At 37.5% G+C, this 22549-nt stretch overlaps 1 protein-coding gene and 1 non-coding gene across 3 annotated transcripts in view; both read right to left on the reverse strand.

Moving 5' to 3' along the window:
• Positions 1–22549, reverse strand: part of LOC131431283 (centaurin-gamma-1A) — a 378759-nt gene that overhangs the window by 64814 nt on the left and 291396 nt on the right. Inside the window, exon 1 of one of the 2 annotated variants that reach the window (XM_058596898.1) lies at positions 993–1822. The exons of the other annotated variant lie outside the window; for it this stretch is intronic. Coding sequence (XP_058452881.1) covers positions 993–1161 — 169 coding nt within the window. The 5' untranslated portion in view covers positions 1162–1822. Of the gene's footprint in view, positions 1–992; positions 1823–22549 lie in introns of those variants that run through there. 2 annotated transcript variants of the gene reach the window in all.
• Trnay-gua (transfer RNA tyrosine (anticodon GUA)) lies at positions 15922–16029 on the reverse strand. The gene is made up of 2 exons: positions 15993–16029; positions 15922–15957 (listed from the first exon to the last, which is right to left on the reverse strand). It is a non-coding gene; the product is annotated as a tRNA-Tyr (tRNA).

Raw genomic sequence — 22549 nt, forward strand, 5'->3', positions numbered from 1 at the left:
AAAAGTGATCCCGTTGCCATAACCTACCGAAGCGTTCGGGGAAGAGAAAAGATGGTCAATTTTCTGAAATTTACATTTTTGAGCGTGGATCAAAACTTGCTAGCCAACGATGCGACACAGAGATAAGACGGTAAACATTTTTGTATTGTAATAATTGTTCCCTTTCTACTCGAATCCAAACCTGCCACTCTTCCGGACGCAATGCACTACAATCAAGATAAGACCATCGGGGTAGCTTTTCCTTTCGAGAATGTGCCGTACCCCACGGTGCGATGAGCACATTTGGAACAATTCGAATCACAACAAACTTGGTCGATTACCGCGTAAGGTCGAACAATCATTCGTTTCCGTTTCTGAAGTAGTTCCCAGGCCCTCAACGTTTGGCCCGGTAATGAACCTCATGGCACTCTACGTTCCAGGCACACTTTCTCCCTCTACAATCTAGTCGCGGTTTGCTGCGTTCAATCACGTCATCACGCTAATTTGAAAAAAAAAAAAATCCACGCAAAACCCAGTGCGACGACGGTCACATACAAGTGACAGTGCACGACAGAGTCAGCTGCTGCGGATAAGCAAAGTGGTCCAAACGAGCGATGACGTTTTGGTGTGACTACCACCAGCACGGACGGCGGTGATTAATCATGATGCGGTGATGATGTAGTTCGCATGAGAAATTCGCATTCGCATTCGCATATGGCAACGTGCCACTGTAGCTGCTGCCAACGACATTGGCACGCATAATGTCACATTTGCTAAACGAGACGATTGCGTCAGTGTCACGAGAGAAGATCACACGAGACCTGATTAATTCATTTCATAGTTCTACCCGCGACGCAGGATTCCACTCACTCCCTCTAGGGTACCAATAAACTACAAAATAAATCAATTTCTCGGCTCGGTTTTATTTTCCCTAGCATTCCTGTAGCATTACAACATTGCAAATTACGTCCATCCCTCTCCCACGATTATCAAACACAAACAAATGTAATTACCCGATTTCCGCTTCTCGCGTTCCACCAGTACGGTTTTCGGTCGCTTGATTCGCAACGAGCGGCGCCGGATCGAGCGCAGGAATGCCTCCGGCATGCGGGAGAACTTGGCCGCCTCCGGTGGGGCTTTCCTCTCCGGGAGGAAGAAATTTTTCACCGCTAGCATAGTCATCGTCGTGCTGCGTTCCAAAATGGGTCGGTAGGAGGCTCAAGGAATCTCCGGTATCGTTTACTGTTGAGAACCTGACACGGTATATGCGCTTCTAAAGGGGCCTATGAATGTAGAATTTTATCCGACATAGGCGCTCTTATCTAAATTACACTTTATGTACAACGATTGAGATAGTACGGATGTGGCTGGATTCCTTTCGGTCACACAAACTTTTTTTTTCTTTGGTACTAGGATTCTTCACGGGATCTCTTTTCCAACTTTGTCTCACTTTGTTTCATATTATCCTTTCCATTGTGGCAGCTGGACACCGCACAACCTACTAGCTCCAAACCAAACGCCTGACTGTTCCATATTCATAATCAAAATTGCATTATCCTTGCGAAAACTCGGTCACCGCATTCAGGGCATGCACAAGTTTTCGCCGAAAAGGTAGCACTTCACTGCACCTCAGATACTACTATCCTTCTTCGGCAAGTGCAACCGCACTGATACAATTCACCCTCGCAATGCTCCCACGGTACTACCGTCCACTACTTAACACACCGGAAACCGCGTTGTCCCGCGAGCACTTCACGAACGCTCTGAAGCCTCTGCTGGCAGCTTCAAACTCTCACGAAGAACACCACCGACTGATAGCGCACCAGAATACACACTGAACTGAAAAAGCCTGCAACCATTTCCATTCGGCAAATGACTCGACGTGTTCGGTTTGCACTCGGCAACCGAACGAAGTAGCATATGGAATGGGACGGAGGAAAATAACAACCGAACTACGGCCGAGCGGCGAACTTTCGTTTGTGTTAGTATTTTCCCCTCCATTTATGTCACATAGAGTACCGGGTGACCATGCAGTCGGCAGCGAAGCTCGATGTGACCCTTTTCCCGTGTTCTCAGCAACCCACCCACATATCCTTTTCCATCCATTCAATTCGTAGCGATAAAGACCTGGACGGGATCATCAGCCGTTTATCTACGTCACTGTTGCGGTGTGCGAGGTCTTTCACGTCGGTATCGGTACTCTGGTTACTTGCTTGGTTGGGGCAGCTTTTATTTTCCTTCAAACCCTTCCTTCGTTCATAGGTCAAAGAAAATAAAAAAAACTTGTTCCATTGAAATGGGCGTTTTATCGTTCATTCATTGATATAAGTACAGCAGTCCAATGGACCGGTGCCGGGAGATGAATTAGGAAGTTTGTGTAGATTTGTGCTTGGACTCACACCGTAGCACCCCAAGCGATACTGAAGAACAGGAATGCCCACGCATATGACCCCAGTTTGGCCACTGCATTTCTTCTCTCACACTTCTTTGCTACATTGCAGTGCAGTGCTTCGCAACCAAGAACCAAGAAAGCCTCGGACAGTGGAGAAGAAAAATTACGACGTCGCGTCAAGATGTTGCGTGGGTGGAATTGGCTCCGGATGGTCCCGATATGGTAATTGCATTTTTATGTAGCGGGTTTTATTGTGGTTCGGTTGAATGTGAAAAAAAATTATGGGAAATAGGAGCGTGTCTCTGATTTCGGTTTGCCTGGATTTTCGAACGCTTCCAGGAGTTGGTCGCTTTTTTGCAAGTGAAGTTGTTCTTGAATGGTTTATTGTTTTTTGTGAAAGGGCATAGTAATGAACATTGTAATGTTCAAATCCCGTATGAAAAAAATTTTATAGGGGAGACCGGGGATAAGCCGGGCACTTCTTGGAAATTGAAAATATAACACCCATTAGAACTTGGTTTCTAACTAAGTTATCTATACCGCTGTGTAGCTTCAACTTTCAGCTACCATTTCCGATTTGTAACTTGGAAAAATATGCATTAGATTCCGTAAAAAGCGACACTTCTTTAAAATTAAAAAAACTTACAGTGCGGCTAGGTTCTTATTAAACTTTTCCATACAGATCCTGCATGAATTTACATAAATTTTTAGCAAATCTAGTTCTAATAAGTGATAAGAAGTAGAATAGAAATATACATATCAATATTTAGGTCTGTTCCAAGAATCTGTTAAGACTTTTAAGTCAACAATTTTGTGTCCGGTTGAGTCCCATTTTTTCGTCTGTACAGTCAATTCATTTTCGAGACGCAATAATAGTTTTATTTTTCAAGTAATCAAAAGCACTTTATAATCACTGGAATCAGCACAAAATGAACATTTTAATGCACTAACTAGACCGTCATTAGAATGAACACAACTCAAATATACCCAATAAATCGAAAAATTAAAAAAAACAGTAAAAAAATCTGCAAGTTTTGACACGAACACGATTGACGCCAAACTGAATTGCATCAGCGTCATTCAGCTAACTGACGTCTGTTTGTCACATGTAAGCGCGTTTACAAAGTCCATCCATGGGTCGGAATAATGGCTGGTTTATAAGATACTAGCGGACCCCTACACACTTCGTAGCGCAATAATATTAGATTGGATGTAGAAAATCCAAACTACTTGTCAATTTTAATGATTATTGAAGAAAAATATCATCATAATGCTCTATGATAGGGCCCAACCTTTTTATATCGCGGACAACAGGACAAAATATATAAAACCGATGGCTTTCCGAAACGCAAACAGGCAGCGTAAAATTTATCATCTGAAAAAAACTGTAAATTCACGCTACTGACTCATAACGATTATTGACGGTAACAGAACACGTTTTTCTGTATTTGGTCATGTAACTTCTGTACTTATATCATGCACATTCTGTACCTTTTTCTGCACTCAATTGTGCCAGTACTTCCTATACTTGTTTTACTCATTTCTGTACTTGGTTTTGTACTTTCTGCCCTTGTTCCTGTACCTTCTTTATTTTTTTCCTGAGCTTAGCTTCTGTACTTGTTCGTTTTATTTCTGTACCTGTAGCTATCCCGATGAATTCCCACAACTCAAAAATTATCTTTGGATGGAAATTATTTCGAATACTCTTAAATTAGAATAACCGAACGACCCTCATAATTGCTCGCGATCAGTGAAGTAGAATGGTAGAATGTTCTGCAAAAATGAATCATCTGACAATTGTTTTTGATTCGATCTCAACATTTTTCCCCAAATCAGGTATACAAGCACACTTCACACTTTAAAGCAGTTTTTTCCTGCTCTTAAAAGTCCCAAATGACCTAAGCAAAATACAATCAAAATCAGTTTGACAGTTTATGAGCAAGAGAGTGATTCGTTCGAATATGTAAAACATGTCGATGAGTTCCCAAATCTCGGTTCTATCGATGTAATTTAATAACAGGAGGCAAACGGGATGGTTCGAGTATATTGGACGAAACTGTTCTTAGCCACTCAAACCCAAATAGTTTGAAATTCCGAAGTACTCTGGGTCGATATAATTTGGACCGCGTTTAGGCCAATTGAAGACTTTTGGATTCAAATAAATAACTGAACTTGCAATTTGAAGCAATTGACGAAATTTGGAGGTCTTTCCAGAAAAATTTACACAAAATCTCATCCAATAAATCCTTCAAAGGTATAGCATTTAAAATCCTTATTAAAAAGTTTAGGCCGAGAAAATTTCCTTCTAATGCTAATGGAATTGTTTCAAAAAGTAGAGAGCCGAGCAGTTTTGGTGTTTGAATTAACGGTCTTAATTTGAAGTGACAGCACACCTCAATCTCATTGTGACAGCAATAATTATATCTATCAATATGATAAGATTCACATTTCTAGAGATAAGATTCACATTTCTAGAAAACAACGAATCATAAAAAAACGTTAATCACTTTCTTTTCTTATAGTCGTTTTATAATTTGACTTCACGGTATTGAACCCAAATTTATATATCGGAAAATGGAAACCTGAATGCTGTTCATTTGGCGCTCTTACCTAATTGGACATGTGATTCGAAATAAAGAAGCACGTGAATCAAGTAGGCTCAGTGAAATTTTTCCACAAATCAGCTCGTTTGGTGCCAAACGGTTTTATTAATAATCTAGTATTCATATTTTGCTCTCCAGCGGGCAGCAACATTGCATAACTCGATACGTGCCAAACAATCATCGGAGATCTAGCTTGCATTGAGTGGAAAATTTACAATTCTAAACAAACCAATTTTCTAGTTTTTCTCTACTTTCCCGCAGGATGTTCCTTTTGTACTATAGCCTAAAACCTCCGCATTACCGTCACCTTTCGAACAAAAAAAATCATTTTAAGATCGGCCCACGCATACCAGAGAACATTAGCAACACATCTGTCCGGTTGAACCCTGTGTCCCGACTAGGCCCGGTCTTCCCTATAGTTTTAGTGCTTTACTTATATATGCGAAAATCTATCAGACTGGGAGTGTGATGCGGTGTCTTGGTGCTGCTCTCAAAAAGTATAATTTCTATGCGATGTTTGATACGTATAGTTAAAAATTAGGTTAAAATAGTTATTTTGAGTGATAGTGCAGGTGTAGCAAATGTGTGTTTTGTAGTGAAAGTGCTATTTATTTAATAATATTGATCCGCGAATCAGAAGATGCTCAAGCGGCGGAAACTGAAAATTTACCGCTTGAAAACTCAACGATGTTAACCTGTTAACCGATCGAAGCGCCGTCTGCATGTCATTGTTGTTGGATTTCTATGGAATATGTGAAAGTTTACAAGTCGATCGTGTCATTCAGACTGAAGGTTTAGTGTTGCTCGGCAGCGGACCCATTCGCGAGTGTTTTTATTTTATTCTTTCAGTGGTCGTGTTTCATCTCGCATTGCTGACAGCAGAGTGAGCAGGAGAAAAGTAATACTGGTGAGATCGTTCCTTGGAGTTATTTTATATTTTTCTTACTTATTATATTTGTCCTGAGTATAGAAAATCAGGGTTTGTTGAGATCATATTGTTTACCAAAACATATCCGGATATCTTTCCCTCCCTACTAACAAATCTCCTATCCCGTGATGCTCGAGGAGATACAGTGGTACCCGCGGTCTCTAGAAACAACGAATATCGGACTAACATTCCTTCCTTTCCCTCAGTAGCACAGCCTTTGGTCGTAGCCAATGTCGTTATTGATCATTTAATAAAAAGTTAGGAGTGAGTGGGTGTGTACAGTGAAAATGATTTGTTTCTCCCAAGCTTCATTTTCTTGGTTCATTGTACATTTCCACTCATTCGGTGAATCACGAAGTGCAACTACGGGCGATCTACTTCAGCTCAGCTCAGCTTAACTTATATATGCGAAAATCTATCAATATTGAATTGAATACAACTGACTTACTTACTTTGGTCGAATAGGTATTAGAACGAAAACTATTCAGAAGAATTGCTTTTTTCGGAAGACATTTACTCAATGAGATACATGGGTGATAAGAAAAATATGTGATTTAGAAATAAGTTTCCATTGTTATTCCAAAATTTTAGGATTTACTATTATGAACTAATTGCATATTTGTTATTTGATTCATTGGAAAATACAACTTTTTCCTATTTTTCAAGATCAAAGAAATCCTCCAAGAAGCGTATTCCGGTTTATTCTTCCTGTATCTATCATAACATGTGATAGTCGCACGGTGTAAAGTCTGGATTATACGGCGAGTGAGGTAGAATTTCTCATCTACTATTATTCAAACTCTTACAGTCTTACGTTGCAATGGTGACTCATTCTTATGTCGCTTTAGAAGCATTTAGGACATGTAACCTATGGATATCTTTCAGCAAAAACAAAAGTTCATTTCCTTGCGTTGAAGTTGATCATTCTGGTTCCAAAACTCCGTAGACAGCTGGTAACGTAGAGAACGCAGCATATGATTATATGGACATTGATGTCGTTTTTAATTGATAACACTCGTGGAGTGTTTTGCTCGATTCGTGCACTTTTCGTGCAGTCGGGCAATCAAAACAAGTGCACTGTGTTTCATTGATTTGCACCGCACGAAAAAGGAACGGGTGTGTAATGTCATAGACATAACTGGATGTCGTGAATACGAAAAAAAACTGACACGATTTCGTTATACTTTCGAATTCGAATTGATAGTTGATCGATTGTGTGAATTGTGAAACTTTCCCCCTTTTCACTACTGGAATTTTAAACGATTTTTGACGTCGATTATCTCATTTCAGATTTGCATATTTCATTGAAAGAAAAAGAAACTATCAAGATGCTTTACAGGATTCATTTCTGCCTTTTAGAAGGATCAAATTGTGGAATTCTCTACGATATTTGGCACAGTTCGGAACATTTTTCTCGAACGATTTTCACACAGCAAAACGTGCACGAAGCAAATCTATTTTTTTTTTCACTAAACTGATGATTTTTACCTTCGACTTGCAAAGAAGTAATCTTAATAGTTCTTTAGATCACATTTAGAGCCATTAGAACGGCTGATTTTATATAATGTTGTCCACTTTTTGTTTTTCGTTTTCTTACTCTCCAATGCAAACGACCAGCGACTCTGTTGTCTGATGAAATCGTTTTTGCTTGAATTGAAACTAGCTTTGCGAACAAACTGACACATCCGCTCGCAGTGCCGAATGATGCGAAACTGGTTTAATGTGTCTTCTCGCCTTGACGACCGGTAGGCAAATGAGAACTACGACATGAACGTTTGAGGTTTTTAACTACGCAGAAGGTTATTAACCTAAATAATCGAGTAATATTTAATTAATAATCGAGTAATCGATCAATAACCCAGATAATCGAATAAATTTCAATCGATTAGTTTCAAAATTATATTCGATTATTAAATAATCGAGTAATTCGAAAACTCCGACGTGCGCTCTCCGATGCCGCTGTTTGAATGAGTCTTCTCGCCCCGACATCTGCTTCCATCCAAAGCACAAGAAAAAAAGATCGATTTTTGACCACGGTTTCCTTTTTATAACGTTGAAGATATGTGCCTGACTACCTAAAAATCATCGTCCTTGCGCGAAAAACCCAAGCAAAAGTACAGAGTTTTCCGTGCTGTTTTCAAATTTTGAGAAAACTTAATATTTGAATTGTTTGTGATTATCTCACACTGTTCAAAATATTATCCTATATTCCTAATCATATTTTTGATGCAAGAGTGAAAAAATTATGTTGATGCCATTAATACAAGTCGAGATATTCACGATTAAGTTCTGCCCATTCTTCCATATGACTAATTTTGAAAAGGCGCCCCATAGTAAAGTAAGTCGTATTCACGACAAAAATGCACTTTCGGGGCAATTCGCGGGCAACTATTTTGCGCCTTTTCCTTTTCAGAGCAGCAAGAGTGCAAACCAAACTTTACAAAACCGCTTCATTGATCAACTGTCAGGGCAAAACACTTCCACCGAGCGAGTGGAATTAATGAAAAACGACATGAAAATCTTCTCACTTGTAAGACTGTCAACTCAGGATTCATCAACTACGGCACCCAATTTCCAACCTTTTGGACGAGCTCATATTTTTGAACACTTTTGTGTCTGGCATGAATGCTCATGCAGCAAAGGCTCCAATTACTCGTGTTCGGAAAAAATCGAACCTTAAACGTTAAAATCATTACTTTCGAACCACGGCACGTCAATGTAACAATTAATTCTGTCTCAGTAGTTGATAGGCCTTAATCGCGCTTTTCAGTTATAATCATGTATAGAAGATGCATCCCCCGTAAATCGCGAACATGGGTCTCAACGCTTGCACTAATATAATGATGAAATGATATTCACAGTTTTCTAATTTCTTATGCGACTTTTAAATCCCGACATTTCCGTACGAAATCTACGGGTGGCGCAATCGTTTGTAGAATGCTGTAAACTAAATTCTAAACCTAATGTATGCAATCAGCATACATCAGGAAAAGATCATCTCGACTGATGGTTCGAATCGCCGAATAAATTGTCATTTAATGTCTAAATATCTCGACAACGGTAACTACGAATAAGTTTATGTATAGATTCATATTTTATTACTTAAGTGGGGCAAAAATGGTCACTTTTTGGTGGGGTGAAAATGGCCACTTGACACGGTCTGAGTTCTAAATTTATTATTGTTTTTTACAAAAACTTACTGATTTTATAAAGCGCTACATAATTTTCGAGTACGTAGCAACAACATTGTCCCAAAATCGCCAAATGTCGGGCAAAATCGATAATCACAAATACGATATTACTGACAACGTGTGTACGTTTCTAAACGTTTCTATAGCACATTCGGCATCGAATTCCGAACCATCGAATGATTTGGACAAATGCGGCGTTATAAATTATTATAAGTTTTAAGTTTAAATTATTCGACAAAAAAGTTGAAGATAAGTTTTTGTTTCAATTTAATTTTTTTTGTAATATTTTTGATTCTTGAAAAAGTGTTTGACTTTTTTTCAGTGTATATATTTTTTTTAGAGTGCCTAATCGATTTCCAAGAACTACTTCTTCGACATCAGCTATTGGCTAATATGATATGGGGAAAGGGCATACCAAAATTACTCACCCTTTTAAAAAGTCGGATCGGTCTCTACATTCATGAAAAATGAATGGTTTGTCATATTGAAGTACAAAGTTTCATTTAAATCAGAGTATGTGAGGTCTAACGACTTGTTACGCATTTCTGAAATTGATCATGTGCTGAAACGAGAAATTTATAATTGTGTTCATTTCTATGACCAATTTAGAGTACTAAACTGTAAAGTCAATGACAAGACAGTAAAACAAACATCTAACATGACGTAAAATTACACGATTTTCTCGTTGCATGTAATCTCTACGTTATTTTCCAAGCAATATACAGTAATTAGCTTAAATACAAAGAATGTGAATGTGACATAGCAGTACCAATTTTTGGTTCAAGTTTAACGTCCAACTTACCTAAATCTGTGCCATAAAGTATGCCGAAACTAGTTTCGTCCAAGAAGTCAGCTTAGACATTGTAATTCGCAAATATGTAAAAAAATTTGCAAGTGGCATTAGCTTTACGTTATCGAAGCGGTTTATGTCGAACTGCTAACTCGCGATAACAGTTCAATTTAAACTGCTAACGCTTTGATGAGTCGAAGACGAAGTGCATAGCAAGTAAAACTAGAAATGTACACTTTGCACTTTGCACACTTTTGAATTTATTTTTAATTCATAATTTACCAAAATTAACTATTTGTCAAACAAAGTGCGACTATGTGGTCAAAATCCCCAAAATAGATTACATCGATTTGGAGATGACTGGGCTGATTTCCACAATCTTTGGTTCAATTGATAGGTCCTATAATCCCTCCCATTAGTTTGTATTCAACCTCATGGAGACTCAACTTACGGCACCAGAATTATAAGAGTTATGAGTGTTGAACGTTTTCAACCATCATTCAAAACGACGAAGCAAATAACGGAAACATTTCTTAAACTTAAAATTATTCCTTATTGAAGGTTTCAAAAGAAGCGTCAAAAAACTCCAAAACGAATCATACGTCGATTTCTCAAAGCTGAATGGAAAGATTTCTACAAAATAAGATTAAAAAGCCTTCCCGTTGTCTGTCCTTTTTTCCGGTTTCGGAATTATCGAAACGCAAATTGAATGAGAAATCTTCTAAATTTGTAGCTCTTGTGTGGCCATCGACTTTTGTTCAAAAAAAGTATTTTAGATTTCAAACGAGCTTAAAACTGTACAAATAGATTTACCCATCTTTGAGAAAATTGAGCGTATAAAAAAATTAAGTGCGATTTGTCGAATATGGCACTTGTACGATTTTATGTTTGGAACCGAAAGTGTCAGCCATTTCATCTTCGAATTTGATCTTTGATCAATGAACCAACAGTAGCTTTCGAACGAGTCTAAATTTGTCGGTTTAGCCATCCAATATAAAATTATGCGGAGAGAAAAACAGCATTTTGTACTACAGCACAAACACTTTCATATCTTCAGAACTATAAGCGACAAAATTTACTTGCCTTCCGCAAGAGATCGAAAAACTCTCCGTAATTTTTGAATCCATTTGATGCCAACTTTACATTTAGACGGGGATGGTCTATGGAACACGTTTTTTGTTTGCGAAATAGATTACCGGAATTCGATTGAATCGTGTAACTGACACACAAATGGCGCAGTCATGGTCAAATCCGACGGTTTTGACATTTATGAAATACCAATTTTCAAAAGACTACGTGTGGCAGTGCTTATGCTTATGGCAGTTGAAAACAAATTGCTGTTTCAGTTGCAACATCGAAGCGATTTTATTAATGAAGTTATTGAAAGATTTTCTAAATTCTAAATTCGATGATACGAAACAAGTTCCCATCCGAAAGTATGTCGTTATTTCATTGTATTGGAAAACACAAGCGAATCTCCATTCCTGAATCTTTAGTTTTCAATTACAATGAACTATTGCATCTGATATTATACCACATAAACAGTGCACAACTAGGAAATTTGTTCACGAAACGCCACTGCATTTAAGTAAACCTTTGTTATATTCAAAACAATGTCGTGTGTTAATTTATCATTGATTCTGTATGATAAAAATACTGTACAAGCTCAAAAAGGCTTCGAAAGTATTATCCGACTCTGCTCCTTCGGAAAGAAATTTTTTTAATTGGTTTGGTGGTCGTACAGACACTGATGATGGAGAACGTGAGGTGGTTGTTCCATAAAACATTAAAAAAAGTTCACAAAAAAGTGTTCATAATTACGAATGGAAATCTTGCCACGCTAGTGCCGCGCTTACTCACAGTCGATCAAAAAGAAGAACGTGTCGATAATTCAGAGCAGTGCTTGACCATGTTTACAAGTAATAAATCAGTTTTTTTGCGTCTATATGTGACAATGGATGAAACATGGATCCATCACTCCACTCCGGAATCGATCATCATCATCATCTGAGTGAACTGCAGCCGGTGTACAACGTTCGAAGCGTTCAAAGGCACAACAGTCAGCTGCGTTGTTTATGGATTCAGTATTGCACATGGTATAATCTTTATCGACTATCTTCGAAAAGGAGGAACAATCATTAGCGAATACTACATAGCGTTATTAAATCGTTTGAATGCAAATATCGAGGAAAAACGACTTCATATATCGAATAAAAAACCACTATTTCACCAAAACAATGCACCGATTCACAAATCGATGGTAACGATGGTCAAATTGAACTGAAATACACTTAGAACTGCTTCCTCATCCAACGTATAGTCTAGATCTGGTTCCCAGTGACTACCGGTTATTTGTTGATCTTAAAAAAAAATGCTCTTCGATAAGAAATTCAACTGAAATGGAGAAGTAATTGCCTAATGTGAAGCGTATTTTGGGGTAAACGACAAGCACGACATACAGCAATTAGAGAAGCGTTGGAATGATTGTCTTTATTAGTCACACGACTTATTGAGTAGAGTGTTATCAGAGTCCTGATATCAAGTTGCTTTCATGCTTAAATCAAATATATGAAAACATATTTTTTTATGTGACACATACACATACACACAGCTCGATGTGATGATTATTCAATTATAAAAATTATTTATGATGAAATCAGTACCGACTTTGTACTACATGATATATACCTTATGATAAAAAAAGAACCGGAATTCTTCATTTTAAAATTCCCGCGCTTGTCCAATCGGTAAACTTTTATTCTCTCAACGTTGGCAACACTTTTATACACATTCTGTCAAATTTTGACGCATGTCGTACGATTAGTTTTTGTTTGGCGTCTATACAAAGAAGTTGAAAAATTTTCATGTGGCGATTTTTATAATGGATGAAAGTTTAGAACAACGTGCGTACCTTCGAAGTGTCATTCGGTCGATTGTTGTGCGGTTTCGACGTCATATTCATAGATCCACACCTCATCACCAGTTATGATGCATTCGATGAATGTGGGGTCACTATCTGCGTTGGAAATCATCTCTTTGGCCACATCAACACGACGCTTTTTTGGCACCAGCCGAGAAGCGACGCGTTTCAAACCCAAAACATCAGTTAAAATGTGTTCGGCTGGTCCATAAGAGATGCCCAACAACACAGCAATCTCTCTAATCGGTACAGAACGATTTTGCAATACGATTTGCTTCGCCGATTCAATGTTTTCTTCAGTAACAGATGTTGTTATGCGGCCAGGGATCTCATCGTGATCCAAGCTTGTACGACCACCTTTGAAGCGTGTATACCACTCGTATGCCTGTGTTTTTCCTAGACACGATTCACCAAAGGCCTTTTCTAACATTTTTAACGTTTCGGAACACTTAAATCCATTTGCAACACAAAATTTGATGCACGCACGTTGTTCTAAATTTTCATCCATTTTAAAAATCGCCACACGAAAATTTTTCAACTTCTTTGTATAGAGGCCAAACAAAAACTAATCGTACGACATGCGTCAAAATTTGACAGAATGTGTATAAAAGTGTTGCCAACGTTGAGAGAATAAAAGTTTACCGATTGGACAAGCGCGGGAATTTTAAAATGAAAATTCCGGTTCTTTTTTTGATCATAAGGTATGACCACTGATAATTAGTCTTACACCCAAACCTCCATTTACGTAAATCTTTTTACGTTACCTCTTTTTACGTACGTCTTTTTACGAACCAAATCCCAAATAACGTAAACTTTTCCTTACGAACCTACTTCGTGAAAAGAGATTTTTGCTTACAATGAAAATCATTTCCGGCTCATTTATATTCCATGGAAATTACTAAAATATTGATATTTTCGGAACGGGTATGTTGAGAAGATGTCGGAAAACGATGTTTGAGGTAGGTCTGAATTCCAAGATGGCGACTTCCGGTTCATTGGTATTCCTTGGAAACTCTCGGGCATAACCAGTGTTTTGTATCCAGAATTTGACTTTATTTAATCTTAATTTAATTTAATTTAATCTGAAACTGATTTGACTACTATTTTAATCCTTTTTTCACTAAATCCGACTATAATTTAGATCTGCCGCAGATATTATGTTGTTGCTTCAAAAATGTAAGCGCCCACTAACGAAAACCGTTCCGAAAATATGCATATGTCGCCATTTTGGATTTCAGAACGACATCGTCTTCCGACATTAAACCCGTTCCGAAAATACTCATATTGTAAGGGTTTTCAAGGGATATCAATAAACCGGAAGTCGCCATCTTGGGATTCAGAACCACCTCAAACATCGTTTTCCGACATCTACTCAGCAAACTCGTTCCGAAAATACCCATATTCTGATGGTTTGTAACGAAAATGGATGAACCGGAAGACGCCATCTTGGAAATTGGTGTTACTTAGAACATCCTTTTCCTGCAAATACTGATAATTCTCGTTCCATAATTATACAATATATTATACATATCCAATAATACATATACATAAGGAAAACTTTTTTCACGTTGAAAATTCAAAATAACGTTAACTTTTTTTACGTCATAATTCGATTTACGAACCCCCGAGTATTACGTAAATGGAGATTTGGGTGTATTATGTTTTCGACACAGTCCATCTCAAGAAGCGAGACAACTTGTAATGTTAAAGTGAGACTAACAGTCTATAAATGAAATTTTATTAATTCATCAAACCTCGTTCCATGTAGCAACATGTATAATAAATTTCTATTGGAAACGAACAATATCAAAGTGTTTGGATATGTCATCAATATTGAAAATAGCCTGGTAAAAACATATCCCAGAACAATAGATCCAAAATTGTATCAAGTACACGGAGAACCCTTCGATCATAAAATTGCGATATCGCAGTTTTTGATTTTTGCGATAGTTGATTTAACTAATTTCTTTTTGATTCAACCAAAATGGTTTTTGATTTGCATATATTCAAGTAGTTGAAAAATATGTTGTTTTGAATGCTGTCAAATACCGGAGACAGTTGAAAGCAAAATAACAATCGCAATGCAAAATCAACAACTTTTCTAGTTGAAATCTGTTCGCGTCGCTTCAAAATGTCAATGAAAACAACATCGATGGTTAAAGCGTTTGGTGAAATTGTGTTCATTCGATTTGAGAAATTTATGATAGCAAGTGTTTATCTAACAGCGGTGTTGTGATAAAGTTAACCTTGTTTAAGATGAAAAAGATTTGGTGACAAATTAGAAAATTTTAATGAATGATCATCTCGTAATCTTTCAGGTATGCGCAAAAATTTCATGCTTCAAATTCGATCATTGATTTACTTCCAGCAGACTGTTTTACTTCCAGCTGTTTGATACCGATGATGATGTTCATGCATTACCAATAAAACGCTTTTTGACATGAATTTAATTTATAAAAGTAACAGGAGCGAAGGGTTCCAAACACACACAGAACGCGCTGCGATTGAATGGGACGTTTGAATTGTCGTCGCAAAATTCCAATTCCCAGCGGTTGAAGCACCCAAGCTCATATAAATTGACTAAAATTATCAGTGCATAACTTTAGTTCAACCGTTTGAAGGCATCATCTTTCAATACTCATTTTTTTTCACTTTTAATACTCATGTCTAAAACAAATAAAACCGATTTATTTTTCAACTAACAGAATTTTGTTTCAATAACAACACCAGTTCTTGCAACTAAAATATTTGTTGAAATTGAAAGGTATGTGTCCTCACTAATTGAAAGCATTTTTTTTTCAAACAGTTAAATTAGTTGTTTCAACCATCGTTTCTGCTAATCGAAAAACAAAAATGACAGTTTAGTTAAAACAACAATCGATTAGTTGTACCAAATTTTAACCAATCGAATTCAGAAAATCAACTAATATTCTGGTTGAAATGGGATCGCGGGTGGTTCCGTGTAGTGCTAAAATCGTTCTACCGCGCGGCATTACATCCGCAAATTCGCCACAGCCTTGCGAAATATGTGCCGAAATCACCGAAAAACGATCATTGCAAAACAATTCGTGTATGCATACAAAACAAAAAACAAGTACCAAGTCATAAAAAAAGATAATCCTTCGAGCCGGATTTGAACCAGCGACCTATGGATTACTGCTAGCTAACACGTTTACTAAGCACTTTCTTCTACAGTCCACCGCTCTACCAACTGAGCTATCGAAGGTCTTGAATAACCAAGCGGCGTAAGTTATACTTCAAGTCGTGAATGCATCCGGAATGCATTCTCGACACCACGATCCTCAAATATCGATTAACATCACAAAAGCCTGTGTACGTGGAAAGCAGCATCGATCTCCTTTGCTGGTTCACTTAACGAAAATGATTTTAGCGTGAAGTAAAACGTCTCTATTGCAATGATTGCTTCCTAAAACTTAAAATTAGAAAAAAATACAACACAGAAGCGATAGCTCATTATTATTCATTACAGACTGCTGTACACATTTGCTTGCTGATTATCGGAATCATGTGATCACGTTTCATCAGTGAACCATTCCCGCTTTTACACCCGTCAGGTCTCTGCGCTAGACTTTGGAAACCGAGCAGAGCCCGGGTTTCAAAAGTTGTTTTCTATTGCTCGCTTCACCTAGCAGAAGAAGTAGGCACCAGCCTAGCGTGGTGCTGAATTTCGATGCAATTTATTCATGTTTATGTGCCGGGTGATTTGCTTCAGCCGACCAACATCATGCTGATACAAGCAAATGTACCTGCTATTCAGTAGCTGCTGAGTATGAGCTGTGAGCCGACTGCGCTACTATGTATGTAGGTATCTCCTATCGACAGCGTTGGAGTGTTTTGTTTCCTTCCGTGTTCGGTACAGCGGCCAGCAAAAAAAAAAGATTTTTTTCTTTGGAAACTTTTTCTGAAGCGGATTTTTAAAACGAAGCGTTCAGAAATGCAAACAATAGTTCAGCTAGACTCGTCAATTCTTAATGTCTTCGCAGGCTGTGTTCAATTAAGTAAACAGTGGAGAATTTTTTCACGCCAACCAGTGTAACGTAAAAGCTCATCCACCGGCCGATAGTGTGGCTTGACCGTGCTTCATCGCTGCCTGCGCGTACGTGCTGTTTCCGTTTGTTTACTACATGAAATCAATTCACCGAAGAGCTTGGTTGGTTCATGAATAACTGTTGAAAGAGGATCCCCCGTTAGACAAACTGCCTCTGGGAATTGTGGTCGGGAAAAAGTACACCCTCAGGCATTCATAATCGTGCCAGACTGAGCTCAGACGATCGATGCGATGTCTGGTTCTTTAAAAAAAATAGAATGTACTACAGTTTTTCAGATGTTGATCGTGTTTTTAGTCTACACAAAAAAAAACGAACGCAGGTGCATCTGATCAAACAACCAGAAAATATTTAACCTTCACGGAGAATACATTCAAACATTGGAACCAACAACAACACGCTCCAATACCGATCGCCACTGAATATTACGCCGGAATACGTAATTATTTAAATTTAGTGTGATAACTGATCGGTTCATTGCTGCCACACTTATTTTTTTATATGTATTCAGGTTTTGTTAGTGTTTAAGGCTGTTATGGTTAGCCAAAGTGCGCATTTTTTTTCGGGTTCATTCGAGTAAGCTTTTCGATTTTCGGTTTGGCGCCAACGAGGCCACATCCATTCGAGCAAATGGCTTATTTCTGTTTTTGTTTCAGTTCGAATACGTTCGAGCCGTGGACACAAATCCGATACGGGTTTGATTTATGTTCTACGATTTGCGATTGTGTTCGCGGTGAACGTTTAACGATCTCGTAGACTCGTAGGTTTGGTGGATTGGGAAATTAGGCTGATGTGAGTTCCATTTGGCAGAATGAATAAGTTTTCTTGTTCCAGTGACACCGATGACAATTGGCTCGCAACGTAAATGTGCACTGCGCTGTCTGTCAACGTTTGCGGGGACGATTTTGGGTGTACAATTTTGATGGATGGCTTTATCGTTTCGGATGGCCAATTTAAGCACAGCGAAAACGTGTCCAAGTTTACGACGGAAATGTTATTAGTAATCAGAAATGTCTTCCCTTGAGAGAAAGTTCATTTTATTCAGTGTACTGAAGTTCAAGTATAACTTAAGGTATCGATCGCGGACGCATAACTCACCGGACAGAAAATTGAATTGAAAAAAAACAAAATACCGCCAGTGAGACAAATTTTTTATTTAACCTTCCGACATATCAAATTGTCTTAAGATCGTGGTGAAACACTGGATACTGAAGAACATTCGCATACTGGTCAAATCATATTATTCGTTCAATCCGGTCCGATCGCGGTAAAGTCAGTATGTGTAAATCGGTTACGCCATCTTTGAGGAAAGTGAGTAAATTATTTGAAACTCAAATGCCACTAATCATTCTGTAATTCCGGATCCGGAAGTCATATTGGAATAATATTCAATAATTTCGTATGGGACCACAAGACATCTCATTTTAATCTGAGTTTGCAGCACATCCATTAGAAAACGATATATGGTAGGGATTTCCCATTCCGACCGGTGGTCCCAACCCTACACACCGATGTTCTCACAAAATCGTGGTAGCTTTTAAAAGCTTATATATTACCGACAATTTGGAAATATGCCACCATTTCCCTCCCTTATGTTTTCCGAGTATTTCATGCTTTGACAGTTTCTTATCTTTTTTTTCTTATCAAAATAAATCCAAACTTATTTTCTTATCAAAAAAAATCCGAAGGTTAGTTTTCATTGCTGTGACCATAAAATGTGGCTTTGCGTTTTAGTAGATTGCGTCGTTGTGGGAGAAAGATAAATTATTCTTTTTGAAAATAGATCGATTTACTTCCAAAGCATCAATTTTAATATCGGTCGCCGAGTTCAAAGAAAAAAGAAATAGCTTAGTTTTAGCTTAGATTTGTTGACCGCCCGTGAGTTTCCCGTGATTGATCAGAAATCGGTTGAAATTGCATATTGAACCAATTGTATGATACTTGGGGAGTCGTAGGTCATGCTCAACATGCAACCTAAACTGACTTAGAACATGGACAGATCAATAATGTAGATGGCCACGCCCATGCAGGTCAATTTGGGAAGGGAAGGGATGTTAGTTTAACACTTGTTGCTACTAGTGACCGAGGAATTCTCTGCACCACCACAACTGTCACAGGAAAGGAGTGGTGTTAGTGGGGCGAGGGAATGATCAGGATTTGTCTTGGTAGATAATATGATCTACTTACTATTTATAATATTATCATGTGTTTATTTCTCTGGGTAGCCGACTACCGAGAATACGTTGCAATTTTATCGCGTTTTGTATTAATATGTGATTCCTACTAAAGTATGAAATTTCTTCCGAAGCTCGTAACACTCTGCACAGTCAGCTGTCGGGAGGTTCGCTATCAATTCATATATTTAATTCATTGTGTTCTGTTTTTATTTTGAAATAGACAGCCATAATACTGGCAAGATACCTCATCCGATCATCATCAATCCATCAACAACGCATTACGAGATACGAAATAATGTCGATATCTACTTTCTAATGTTGTTTTCGCTTGATGCCAAACCTAACCCAGTTTCCACCCTAACTGCTGTCAAACCGTTTGTTTGAAGTCAGTTTCGAACCTAGTTTCAACGTTGTTGAACTGAAAATCGAGTCAGTTTCCAACCTGGTTTTTAAATCAGTTTTACTCAAACCCCCGTTGCTAAGTGCGAAATCAACACAGTTTCGTGAAAAGTGTTTGTTTGATGAAACTACCCTGGGTCAGTTTCAGTTTTCTCAAGCGAAAACGACATAAGCAAAATAAAAAAATACCAAATGAATCCCCCTTGCAGTCTAAACTACATTTACCTACGTCCTAGTTAACCACGACCGCAAAAAAAAATATCTGCACGGTTATAAACTTCACGCGCGCCTCTTAAACTTAGCGTTTAACTCGAAGAAAAATAGATCCATTGATCAAACGTTCCCCGAATAGTCGACGGAGTTTAATCTAGCCTGATTTCTAGTAAGGAGAAATATAACAAGATTGTAAATATGAAAAAATATCTCTAAGGAACAATCCCACCAGTATCCCGCATCTCCTATTCACATTGCTGTAAACAACGCAAGATGACACATCACTACTGAAAAAATAAAATAAAATAAACACTCGCGGATGGGTTTGCTGCAATCTTAACTTATGTACAAAGAAAAAAAAGTAGTATCTCAAAAACGAAAACAGAAGAAAAAGAAAAGCATAAGAAGCAACAAGAGATAAACTAGAAAAAAAAAACAAGTAAAGCGAAAAACATGCAGTTCGCCGTTACGTGAAAATAATTAAAGTTACATTAAGTTTGAATGAAGATAAAACTATAAATATAAAATTAGTCTACAACCACTGTGCTTATAAAAAATCTGGTGTCGAAATGTGACCATGGGGGGTTCGGTTTCGGATCATGCTTTTTCAAAACGACCAAATCGTCGATTTTTGTTATAATTTCATTAACTACAATATTTACTATTCGAATGACATATACAGAGGCTTAAAATGTAGATAACTATTTTCTTCAAAAGATTCACATGTGTTCTAAACAAAATAACACTTTTTAAGTCGATGTCCTTTAGGGAGTCGGCCTTGGAATACGCTACAACGCTATGATCTCTTAGACTTTCGTTATATTTGGTAGAATCATTTTCCATCGACAAATTTTTGACTCGTCCATTTCCATATTAGGTTATATTAAAAGATAGTTTTTTTTCGATTTACCCATTTGAACGAAAAACGACCGGAATGAGCTTGAAGACATGGTGAAGTTGTCTTGCAATACGGTAACGTGCCTTCCCAGGTCGATAAACTGGTGGAACTGGTGAAATGGATTTAATTTGAAAATAATATCGCACCCACCGTAATGTCTAGATCACGCACCATCCGACTGTTATCTATTTGCACTCTCTTGCAGAGCAGAAGTCGCAAAATTGTACATGGTAACACATATAACGCTTCGCAATGTCTATAATTTACTAAAAAAATAACGCATGTAACGCTTCGTAACGTCTATAACTTATACAAGAGCGACGTATATAACACTTCATAACACCTATAACTTCCTTCAAGGTGACGCATCGTAACTCGTATATCGCAAAAATCTAACCCTTTTAATGGTTTTTAACATTCATAATTTCCACAAAATAACGAAAAATAATATGATTTGTAAACCTCAATTTAAGAAATCGTATGCAACCCGTTCTAGCTTCTTTAATATTTCATCTCCTTTGGTTAAGGTGAAATGTAGTGCCAGAAAATGAGCGCAAAATTTTAGCCGCTTGAGTTGCACGAATCATCGCACAAAGCATAACAGGCAAAATCGACACATCGAAACCAGGAATATTTTCAGTGATTGAGCGCAGTGGGCTTACCACACGTTTCGAATGCTCGTAAAAAGAGACTGTTTTTGATTTGATTCGTAATGGATTTGTGAATATTTCCTAATGCAATCCTTATTGTTATTGATTAGTATTACACTAGAACTACGATAAGTATTGTCTAACATGCTAACAATGTATATGCCTGGGTTTAGTAGCGAGCTCCTTCTGAAGAACGATTGAAAACAAGATAATATTCAAGTACATATATTCTGTTTCTTTACAAGTACCAAAAAGTAATTCATCGCATAAGACAGCGCAGTCGAATTTCAATATCGATTGAAAAACTATTCAAATAAGGAATTACTGGACCTACACTAGACAACGAAATGTACCAAATAAGTACGAAAGATGTCCTTATATACTTTTTAATTGTGATTCTGGTACCAGGTTATATGAGTGTTATATGTTTCAATGTTCTAAATGAACGATAATACCTGGCTTGTATTCATTTCATTCAGTAGCTTGTCTAGCACCAATAAATTGAGCTAAACATAGTTGGACATTACTAGCATTATATAAACGTTATTTGAGAAAATGAACGATTTCTTATAATACTCATTTTATTGCATTCAACTCATTATTTCAACACCAAAGCCAATGCGGCAAAAATTTGTGTCATTATTTTATATGTAATTTTTGCTCATCATATAACGTCGAGCCCACCGTGTATTTCTCACACCAGCATCATACGGAACAGTAGCCAGCAAGCAATACAGAAAATGATGAAAAGCTTATGAAATTCAATTGAAACTTTTTTAAATTTATGTTATTTCGGCTAAAGTTTGAAAATTTTGAGTTGCCTTTTCGGATTCTTTTAGAAATTTCGCTTCAAACGCTATTTTTCAAACTCGTAGCGCGCATTCCGCTGCATTTCACCTTGAGACTAGGACTAGGTAAATTGAATCAAGCTTTTCGTCTACCTTTCGTCGGGTAGAGACAATTGGCAATTTTATTGATGTTTTTTCTCGTTTGTTTCTGTTCCAGTTTCTTATTCGTGGCACCATAAAATGTTAGCTATAACTCATGGGTTGAACGAATTGCGATTCCACTAGTTTCAATTACTAATTACTTAACACTATGTTCATGCGCCTGATACAAAACATTCACAAATGTCAATTCTGTATTTTGAAGACCAATGATATTACTGATTACTGATATTGAATACATTTTCAAACATCTACGTATGTTACACAAAAGATTAGTCCTTCATTGTTTCAGTTACTTTTCCTAATTTCTATGTCTCCACAACCAAATGCACTATTGCATTTGCTATCAGGTGTACTACTTTACTTCCGCCATGTTTTCCAAAATTAAAAGCTTT

Source organism: Malaya genurostris, chromosome 2 (assembly GCF_030247185.1).
Source record: "Malaya genurostris strain Urasoe2022 chromosome 2, Malgen_1.1, whole genome shotgun sequence".
Classification (NCBI taxonomy): domain Eukaryota; kingdom Metazoa; phylum Arthropoda; class Insecta; order Diptera; family Culicidae; genus Malaya; species Malaya genurostris.